The sequence below is a fragment of the Symphalangus syndactylus genome, chromosome 3 (genome assembly GCF_028878055.3).
Source record: "Symphalangus syndactylus isolate Jambi chromosome 3, NHGRI_mSymSyn1-v2.1_pri, whole genome shotgun sequence".
Taxonomy (NCBI): domain Eukaryota; kingdom Metazoa; phylum Chordata; class Mammalia; order Primates; family Hylobatidae; genus Symphalangus; species Symphalangus syndactylus.
This window is the reverse complement of record NC_072425.2, coordinates 128,298,363-128,309,141: the sequence shown is the minus strand read 5'-3', so window position 1 is coordinate 128,309,141 and position 10,779 is coordinate 128,298,363. Positions and strand designations below refer to the sequence as shown.

The 10,779-nt window shown below is 43.6% G+C and overlaps 1 protein-coding gene and 1 pseudogene across 2 annotated transcripts in view; one reads left to right on the top strand and one right to left on the bottom strand.

Moving 5' to 3' along the window:
• Window positions 1-954: 954 nt before the first annotated feature.
• LOC129480015 (uncharacterized) lies at window positions 955-1,084 on the bottom strand (annotated as a pseudogene).
• Window positions 1,085-3,653: 2,569 nt separating this feature from the next.
• POU2AF1 (POU class 2 homeobox associating factor 1) overlaps window positions 3,654-10,779 on the top strand; it is a 28,279-nt gene continuing 21,153 nt past the window's right edge. The window contains exons 1-2 of one of the 2 annotated variants that reach the window (XM_055273071.2): window positions 4,479-5,017; window positions 6,333-6,411. In XM_055273071.2, coding sequence (XP_055129046.1) covers window positions 6,336-6,411 — 76 coding nt within the window. In that variant the 5' untranslated portion in view covers window positions 4,479-5,017; window positions 6,333-6,335. Of the gene's footprint in view, window positions 5,018-6,332; window positions 6,412-10,779 lie in introns of both variants that reach the window. The other variant, XM_055273070.2, reaches the window with a different exon arrangement.

Here is a 10,779-nt window from a genome sequence, read left to right as displayed (position 1 = left end):
CCATTACTTTCAGAAGAGATCGCCTTCTACCTAGAAAGACTATGAAAACCAACAAACTATTAGAATAAATAAAATAGTTCAGCAAGGTTTCTAGAAATAAGATAAACTCTCAAATATTAGAATTTTTCTATAGCATCACTAACCAACTAGAAAATTATATAAAAAACATGCCATTCACAATATCAACAGAAACTATAACATAATTGAGAATTAGCTTATTTAAGAATATACTATACTTCTGTGGAGAAAATTTAAAAACTCTAATAATAAAAAACATGGAATATGATCTGAAGAGATGGAGAGCTGTCCCATGCGCAGCTGGACCAAATTAATTTTATAATGATATCACTCTTGCTTGAAGTAATCTACAAATTCAATGAAAACCAATAAAAATTTCAGTTTTTTTTTTTTTTTTTTTTTGGGTGCTGGGGAGTCTCTCTCTGTCGCCCAGCCTGGAGTGCAGTGGTGCGATCTTGGCTCACTGCAACCTCCATCTCCTGGGTTCAAGCTATTCTCCTGCCTCAGCCTTCTATGTAGCTGAGATTACAGGTGCCCACCACCACGCCCAGCTGATTTTTGTATTTTTAGTAGAGACAGGGTTTCGCCATGTTGGCCAGGCTGGTCTCGAACTCCTGACCTCAGGTGATCCATCCACCTCGGCCTCCCAAAGTGCTAGAATTACAGGCATGAGCCACCATGCTGGCTGGGATTTTTTGAGGAACTTGATAAACTTATCTGAAAACTTTAAGCTGTACTATAATAAATAATAATAACAACTATAAGGTACAAGAACAATGAGACCAGTAAAATAAAATAGGTCCATGTACCTAAAGTATGTATTTCTATTCAAAAAAAGCACACTATGAATAAAGTTAGCAGCTGACAAGAGTGAAGAAATTTGTGTTGAGTAAAACTGAAAATATCTAGAATTGTACATCTAGAATACAGATGTGCAAAGAATTTCTGCTGATCAACAAGAAAAAGGGCAATCCTGGTACAGAAATTGGCAAAGGAATGAACAGACATTTTAAACTGGCAAGAACAAATACTACACTTGATCTTAGCCAAAAGGCCAAGAGGTGATTGGAGACGTATTTTGGAGAAGAGAAACTCCGTAGGGTTAACATGCATATGAAGACATGCTTACATTTATTAGTATTATAATGTAAAATAAACCACTACGCTATCACTACACTATTACACTAAACACGCACACACACACACACACACACTACACTATTGCTATCAGTACATCTACCACACTGGCAACATTTAGACCTTGGATAATGCCAGGTTTGGTGGTAAAGTGGAAATATGAGAAGCTGGTGGAAGAATGAACTGCTGGTGGAAGTCTTGGACAGCAATTTGTACGCAGTCAGATTAAATATACGCCTATTCTTTGGCCCAGTAATTCCACCTCTGGGCTATAACCTCAAGGAAATTTTTACATGCCTCTGAAAAAAGATGCATATAAGAATGTTCATCGATGCTTTGTTTGTGGAAGAGGAAGTTGGAGACAATCTGCTTAAGTGAAATGCAGCGCTCGCACACCATAGAATACTTCGCGGGTGTTAAAAGTGGTGCACAGAATGTCTACATCGATGTGGATAGATCTTACAACACTGTGCTGAATTAAAAAATAAGAAACAGCATGAAATGTGTAATATAACATCATCTACATAAATTAAAAATCTATACATGCCAAACAATACAGATCTTATAGGAACAGGCACAAATGTCTACAAATAAAAGCTTCAACATCAACCACTGAAAAGAGTTGCCCTGATTGGAATGGTGGGTGGGTGATGGGGGTATGAGGGGACAGGAAAAAGAATAGACACGGAAAATGAGGGGGAAAGTAGATGAATGAATAAATAAATTACTGAGCAAAATAAGATAGGGGCTTTTCATAAATCAAAAATGATGAGAAAGAAGATGATTAAAGGCTAAATGAAAAGAAAAGATTAAGACTTGGCAGAGGTAATGGCATGTAATAAGCACTCTGTAAATATTTATTAAATGATGGAAGAAATGAAGTCGATGGTGAATCTTTTTGCAAAGCTAAAATTTATTTCACAATATGAATCAGTGCTCTTTAACCAATTTTTTTAGAAGTTTTGATCTTGGTATATCAAATTCTTTAAAAATGTGAGCACACCTATATTTGGAGACATCTAGACCACGTTCACAGATTTTTTTTTCTTTTCTTCCACTTCTTGAGACATTGCATAAACATAGTCGCCTCTTTTGAACTATGCCATGCAGTTTGACTTTTGATTCTAAGTCACGGAAAATGTTTTCCTGGAAAATATTTGCTGTTTTGATCAAGTCTTGATTCCAAAGCATCTGCCTGTATGTGGTCACTGATATGCAGAGTATTTGCTGGAAGAAATGAGGTGGAATCTGCCTCATGAGCTTTGAGGCCATAAGAGGTGATAGGTTTATTGCTGGCCATGGTGGTGGGCTTGCCTACTGACATTTTGTTTTTCTGCCACTATACAAGATCTGATTTGTCAGAGTAGCTCTGGGTCTCACCTTTTCCTTCCCTCTTTCCGAAGGACAGAAATGTATTCCGGGGGATATAGCTTCTGTTGATCTGCTTCAGGTTTTAATAATAATGATCCTATATTACTACTAACAAACATGGCTGACACTTGGCATTTACTGCTTTCAACTTAATAAGTGTCTTTTAGTTTAATGATTTAGAGCTCTGGCTCTAGTCAGATGAACTTGGGTCTGGCACCAACCTATAACCTGATAGCTTGGTGACATTCGGCAGATGAAATTCCCTAAGCATTTGTTTGTTTCTCTGAACAATACAGGTAGAAGTTTCCTTGCAGCGTTGTTGTGGCGACTAGATTAGGTAATGTATTTAAGGCTTAACATGGAGCCTCCTGCACAGTAAGTGGTTGTTATTATTACTTTGTGGAAATCATCATGCTAGGCCTGTGGGGAGGAACTGAGATGAATAAGAAAAAGTTCTGAATTTCACAGACTTGGAGAGAATAAGGCATGACCAAAATAGACAAAAGACAGACCCATGGGAGAGAGGACCAGCGAGGTCACATATCCTCCTAAGAACCTGTGAGACACTCACAGAACTGGTTCTTCATTTTATAAATGAGGAAACTGAGGCTAGAAGAGTTATACGACTTGTTGAAGGGGACACAGTGAGTGAGTGTCAGAGCCTTCATGGGAACCCACATCTCCTGTGACTGAGGCAGGCCTGAGGGATGTGCCTCTGTTTCTCATGGAAACTCTTTGGCACAGCCCAAGGCCTTGCGATGCTGCCCCCTGCCAGGCCAGGGTGTGGGCTGCCAGCCACCACAGCATGGGGGCCTCCACTGTCCTGAACTTCAGAGGCTTTGCGGGGAGGGCTTATAGCCAGCCGGGAGACAGCCTTCCCTGGCTTTTAAGTGAGTCATTTATAAAATGTGGACAGCATTTCTCCTCAAGACCTGCCCTCAAATCAACAACCTATTAGAGACAGTAATTCGTAACTTCATCAGATGACTTTTTATTGGGGGTCACTATGCTCCAGGTCTTGTGTGGGGCACTGGAGAGGCAAAGATGAAACCTCCTTGAGAAACTGTCAGAGTCATGTGACAATTCACCATCACATAACGAACAAAGTGCTCTAAGATCTGAGAAGAGGAACAAGTATTTTCTGGGCTGGGGGTTTGTCCTTCCGGCAAGAGAAGACAGCAAAGTCAAAGGCAGGGAATTGCATGGGTGTTTGGTGGTGCTTAGAGGGCACTGGGACCAGTGGTAGGAGGGCAGTGGGTGGTGAGGCTGGAAAGGAAGGCAAGGGCTCGATTGTGAGAGGCCTTCTAGGCCTCCAGCTCTGTGGCTGAAGGGAAAGGTGAATGCTTTGTAGGCCAGAGGACAGCATGATCAGGTCTAGGTGGTGCAAGATGGCTCTGAGGCAGTATGGCCGGCAGAGCAGCAAGGCCCCACACCTGCTCTAGGGGTCGTAGCCAAGGGGTCTTGACCCCAAACTGACCGAGTCCCTGGAGCCTGAGCATGTGGACCTCAGATATGCCGTGGCAGAAGGCTTCCAAACTGGGAAGGAGCCGGTAGCCAACACCCTCTATACTTCCAGATGGTGAGCCCATGACTTTTACTTAAAGAAGCTTCCTGTTATCAGTGGGTGGTCACTCGCAGGAGGCCCTGTTCATCCTGTGCCTACAAGCCCAGCTCCAGTCAAAGAGCACGGGCATGTTCTCCTTTCTTCCCTGAGGGTTGGCCTCTTTCTCTGTGGGCATAGCCGCCATGAGAACCAGCGCCCCCATATTTCAGCATGATTAAGCCTTGCCATTTTGGGGGTGGCTGGGGGCGAGGGGAGGGGCTATTGTGTTTCAAAATGGAATAAACAGAAAAGCAATATTAAAAGAATGAGGAGGTTGTTTACTGAGGCTTGAAGAGATGACAGGTGTTTCCTCCCAGTTGAGAACCAGTGACCCCAGGGAATCGCATTTCCCGCTGAGCAGGCGCCCATGGCGGGCTGAGTCCTGCCCATGCCCTGGTGGCCTGGAAGCCTGCATGGGCGCCGTGCAAAGACCAACGTTTTCCAGAGGAGCTTTTGGGCTCATCACTGGCCTGGGGAGGGCTTGACACGGGGTTCCCACATCTTGCCCCACACCACCTTCACACCCACACACAGCAGGTCCCCGCGGGGCCGGTGCAGGCCGTGGCTGCCCGAGCTGCGCTGTTGCTCTGTCCCAGCTGGCTGGCTCCGGGTGTGGAGCACTCTGGGCCGGGGCCGCTGGGGCGCGCACAGTGGGGTGACAGGCGGCCTGGCTGCAGAAACGTTGCACCGGTGCCTGAGGTGGGAGGATGTGATGACGCGGCCCACGCAGCGGGAACCCGGGCCTTTAAAAAGCCCAGGAAACAGCCTCAGCGCAAGCGGTGGCTCCACTGGAGGAAAACACACCCCGGTCTCACATTAAAGAAGCCAAACTGTCGGCTTCAAAGAGAAAAGGCAACATCCTGTCACAGGCCATGCTCTGGCAAAAACGTAAGTGGTTTGGCTGTGGCTGTCAGACCCAAGCGAGTGCCAGCGGGGCAGGGCAATCACAGCTTGGCCTGGAATTGGGGAGCTGGTGGTGGAGGTGATGGGGCCACGCGGAGAGGGGGTCTGGGTTCCAAGTCCGGGAGCCGGGAGGGGGGAGGTGGGCAGGATGGAGCCTGGTGGAGAAACCAGCCTGTCAGAGGTGATGCTGATTTTCCAGGCTGGAGGGGAACGAACTAGTGTTCCAAGGTGGGACGGCTCAGGGTACCTCCGCTTCTGTGCATGAATCACTGTGGTGAAGAAAGGGCAGTTTATGATTCACACAACAAAAGCAGATGTGGGATGGGTTTGGGGTTGGGAGGGAAAAGCCATGCAGTTCTTTACAGGAGGGGCTTTATTTCCATAAGTCGTGGCTCTTCAGCCTTCTGTTGAATTCCCTGGGCCTGTTTCTAGCTGAGTGACTTAGCTTTCTGCCAGGGCGTGACTTGTTCCTGTGGATACTCTGGGAGGAGTGGAGACCTGGCTTGGTGAAGCGTGTCCTCACTCGCTCCACTGTCTTGCCTTTCGTCATTCTTTTTTCCCTTCTGTGACAAGGCTTGTCTATCCCACTGCAAAGGGAGCAGTGGGTTTATCTTTGGCCTTGATTTTTATCCCTGGAGTTGGATGGAACAATTGTGAACTTTATTTTCCTTTATGTGGACTAAACAGCGACTTACCTTACTAATAACTGAAATAATACAGATTATTTACAACATTCTTTTAACAAGGTAAACAGAGTCAACTCATCAGCCTCTGAGAGTTGAACCTTATTGGGGCTTAGTTCTATACTTCGTCAAGCAAGAAAAATGACCAAAAATTGCTCTGTCTTTCTCTTAAAGATTCTTAGTTCCTTAAAATGCCTTTTAATTAATTTAAGTACGCTGTGCCTCAAGCATGCTTAATATAAGAGAATCTAGATTTACAGAAGAAGATATATTAGGGAATGTTTTTATTTTATGGAAAGATACTTGATTGGATCCACTAAAGTTCTGAAAATATAACTTCATTGATTAAAATGTGACACTGTCACCTTATCACCAATTTATTGTTTGCTTTATGTCTTATGTAAATTTCTCTGGAATTAAGCTGATTAACAAGTAACACAGAAGAGTGATTTCAAAATTTCTCAGATTGTGAAGACCCACCATTGTTTGATATCAAAAGATCCATTTTTTTAAAAAATAAAGAGAAATGAACTTTAATTTGGGTTTGAGAGTTATAGACTCTTTCCAAGATAACTAGGAATATTCAAGAATTGTTGGCACGCAACTCTTCCCAACAGGTGATGGAGCAGCGGCAGCCTATCCTTCCTGGGACAATGGCAGCTGACCCTGTTGTGAGTGCTCTGTGGATGAGAGCAGGTGGGCATTCATGTTTTTACTGGGGGCTCCTAAGCATCTGTGTGCCTTTTCACTTAGGGCTGAATCATTTGATTTTTGTGTGAGCCCCTGGAAGGAGTTTTGCCTCAGCTCCTACCTTCTATGAGCAAGTCACTTTCCTTTTTCTCAATCCTTAGGTTTTTCGTATGTAAAGTGGGGGTAAAAATCATATCCACACTGAGGATCTACCCTTAGTAAGTGAGGTGCCACTGAAGTTGTGTTCATTGCTCTGTCTGCATCAGCCTCTGAGATATGAGTTGCTTTCCTGCATTCACAATCTGCCATATTCTCCCCGCTTGGTTCCGTACTACATTTTTTCATTTCTAATTACTTCTAAGAGATGAACAGACTTTTTGTTTTTTGTTTTTTTTTTTTTGAGACAGAGTCTTGCTCTGTTGCCCAGGCTGGAGTGCAGTGGCGCAATCTCGGCTCACTGCAACCTCTGCCTCCTGGGTTCAAGTGGTTCTCTCGCCTCAGCCTCCCTAGTAGCTGGGACTACAGGTGCCCGCCACCACACCCAGCTATTTTCTTTGTATTTTTAGTAGAGATGGTGTTTTACTATGTTGACCAGGCTGGTCTCGAACTCCTGGACTCAAGTGATCCACCCGCTTTGACCTCCCAAAGTGCTGGGATTACAGGTGTGAGTCACCGCACCTGTCCCCCAAATTTTTTAAAGGGGATGCTGGAGGGCATGCTTCCTGCTCACACCCTGGAGACCAGTCAGATAGATCAAAACTCCATTGTAAGGGAGACCACACTGTAAGCTCATCAATGGAATAACTGGGGTAAATGTTTCCACATGTTCAGATGAACACAAATCAAAATTATCTTGAATTGTCCTTTAAGCCTTAAAGGAAAAGTAGGAGAGACCCTGGGCTCTGGACCCATCCCCTTAGCCTGAACCCAAGTATGTGGTATAGAGGGCACCTGGGTGACTAAACACTGTGAGAAAATCAGTAAAAACAGGGCAGCATGTCAGCCCACTTAGAATCACCCGATGGAAGGGCAGGGTTTGAAATCAGACACCAAGAGTGCTGAAAGGGCACTTTCTTTTTTCAGAAAACACCCTCGAGGCATGAGCTGAAATGACTGTACTATGGGGTTCTGGAAAGGGTTAAGAAAACATTCACTTTGTGAATGTTACCTCCTCCCTACCTAGCCCATGACCCTAGTTTGTGGACTAAATGTGAACCCTGGCTTTTGGTTAAGATTAGAGCATAACGTGACAAAGCCCAGAATTGCTGGCACAGAGAAGTAGAAATCTTCAAGCCCCAATCAATGGATTTGAGACTTGCTTGATGGGCCGGTTGGATGAAGACGTCACTCCACCTGTAGATTCTCTCCCTGGGTTCTGGACTTGGACCTGCTGGTCAGGTGCAGATGTGAAGAATTACCATCCCTCCCTAGCTAGTAACAGTGTAGTGGAAATAGCAGGAACCTTGGAGGGAGACAGGTCTGAAAGTTGACTGGGCAACTTAGTTCTTCCTTTGAGAGAAGGAAATTTCCATTCATTTCCTCATCTGGGAAGTGGGGATTCTAATGTCTGCCTCCCAAGGTTTTTGTGAGAATTAAAGTAGAGAATGTGGGTAAAATGATAGTAAGTTTCCTGATAAGTAGTGGTAGGGGTGAGTTAGTGCCTTCCGTCCTGGAAACCTCCTGTGGGCCAATCTTGAGTGATCAGTGTTATGTTAAATTCATATATCCTTTTCCACACTTTGATTAGAATAGTTAAAAAGCCACAGTCTACATATTCTTGGGTGATAGGATATTGCAAAGTTTTCCAAGGGTCTAAAATAGGGGTCTGCAAACTATGACCTCTGTGCCAAATCAGGCCTGCCACCCCATTTGTAAATAAAGTTTTATTGGAACACAGCTATGTCTATCATTTGAATATTGTCTAGGGCTGCTTTTGCAGAGTTGAGTAGTTGTGACAGAGACTGTGCAGCATGGAAAGCCTAAAATATTTTCTCTCTGGCTTATAATAGAAAAACATTGCCAACTTCTGGTCTGAGATAATTTGTTTGGTTCTTCAGGCGTTCATTTCCTTAAGATACTCAGTATCAGGCCGGGTGCGGTGGGGGGCGCCTGTAATCCCAGCACTTTGGGAGGCTGAGGCGGGCGGATCACGAGGTCAGGAGATTTGAGACCAACCCGGCTAACACGGTGAAACCCTGTCTCTACTAAAAATACAAAAAAATTAGCCGGGCGTGGTGGCAGGCGCCTGTAGTCCCAGCTACTCGGGAGGCTGAGGCAGGAGAATGGCATGAACCTGGGAGGCGGAGCTTGCAGTGAGCTGAGATCGTGCCACTGCACTCCAGCCTGGGGTACAGAGCGAGACTCTGTCTCAAAAACAAAAAACAAAACAAAACAAAAACTCAGTATCCTGGGGTTGTACATTGCTAACACCAATGGGAAATAAAACTTGCAGCCAATTCATTAAATAATTTGTACAATGCCCCAAACTGATTTGATTGAATTTCTTCCTTAAAAGTGATAGAACTGTGTATAATAAACTGAACTCCATTTGCTAGAAAGTGAACAAATTGGACAGTTGCTTTTTATTGTTGTTGTTTGTATTAGGGAACAATCTACATGCTAATGAAAGGCAAGCTTGACTGATTTTCTTTGGACTGGCTGATTGTCTTGGTGTCCTGTGGACTTGGCCTTGGAACAGGAAATAATTCGTATCAAATTACTATGTCATGGATATGCCTTTGCTTTTAGACAACTTGAACAGAGCAGAGATTTAGCAAACAGAAAAATTAAGGCCTTAAAATTCTCATCAACATAGAACTCTGCTCTTCAAATGTACTCTAGGGTTCTACTAAAGAGCCAATATTGTTTGGGAGGCAGTTAAAGATAAGTAAAATGTGTACCATGCATATAATTTTTGGAAGCCTATCTCCTACATAAATTTAAGCACAACTTACAATTAGAGGTAATTTAGGTTTCTGGACAACCTCTAATATTTCTATTCTATGTTACAACCTTTGCTTATTTAATAAGCCTCGTGAGCACCTTTACTTCTTACCAGGTTGATTCCATTGATTCAGCAGTTCTTTTTTTGAGATAGAGTCTTGCTCTGTCACCCAGGCTGCAGTGCAGTGGTGCAAGATCAGCTCACTGCAACCTCTGCCTCCGAATTCAAGCGATTCTCCTGCCTCAGCCTCCTGTGTAGCTGAGATTACAGACACATGCCACAACGCCCAGCTAATTTTGCATTTTCATTGGAGATGGGGTTTCACCATGTTGGCCAGGCTGGTCTCGAACTCCTGGCCTCGAGTGATGCACCTGCCTTGGCCTCCCAAAGTGCTGGGATTACAGGCGTGAACCACCACGCCTGGCCAATTAAGCAGTTCTTGCTGTTAAGGGCAAGTAGAATCCAAAAGAGAGACACAAATTCACATGCACCTTCTGTAGGTGAAATAAAGGACAAACATCAACCAAATACGCAGATTTAATTGGTGAAAGAGCAGATGATGTTCTTGATGGATATTTTACTTCCTGCCACTTATATTTATTTACTAAAGAAAATGCCAGATTTGTCCCCAAAGTTACTGACTCAGAAGTTTTGAAAGCTCTCTCCCAATTCACACTTGAGATTCTGTTCTTTCATGAGGAACCAAAAAAAAAAAAGAAAAAATCAAGTTTGCCTACAGCTGTTCATTAAATGTGTGGACATTTAATTCATAAAGAAGTCTTCTAAATATTTGCTTTTAACTTTCCCATTACAAAGTGTTTTTTTCCCCCTTTGACATCTTTCTAAAGTAGTTTATCTTCCCACTTAATGAAGATGTCCACCTATTTCTTTTTTTAATTTTTATTATTTTATTTTATTATACTTCAGGTTTTAGGGTACATGTGCACAATGTGCAGGTTTGTTACATATGTATCCATGTGCCATGTTGGTGTGCTGCACCCATTAACTCGTCATTTAGCATTAGGTATATCTCCTAATGCTGTCCCTCCCCCCTCCCCCAACCCCACAACAGTCCCCGGAGTGTGATGTTCCCCTTCCTGTGTCCATGAGTTCTCATTGTTCAATTCCCACCTATGAGTGAGAACATGCGGTGTTTGGTTTTTTTGTCCTTGCGATAGTTTACTGAGAATGATGGTTTCCAGTTTCATCCATGTCCCTACAAAGGACACGAACTCATCATTTTTTATGGCTGCATAGTATTCCATGGTGTATATGTGCCACATTTTCTTAATCCAGTCTATCGTTGTTGGGATGTCCACCTATTTCTTATTCTGAGCCAACCAAACCAAAGTTGGCTAATTGATTGTGAACATTAACATAATTCTCACCTTTATGAAATGCTTAGTAACACTCTAGTTTTCTCGTTTTTG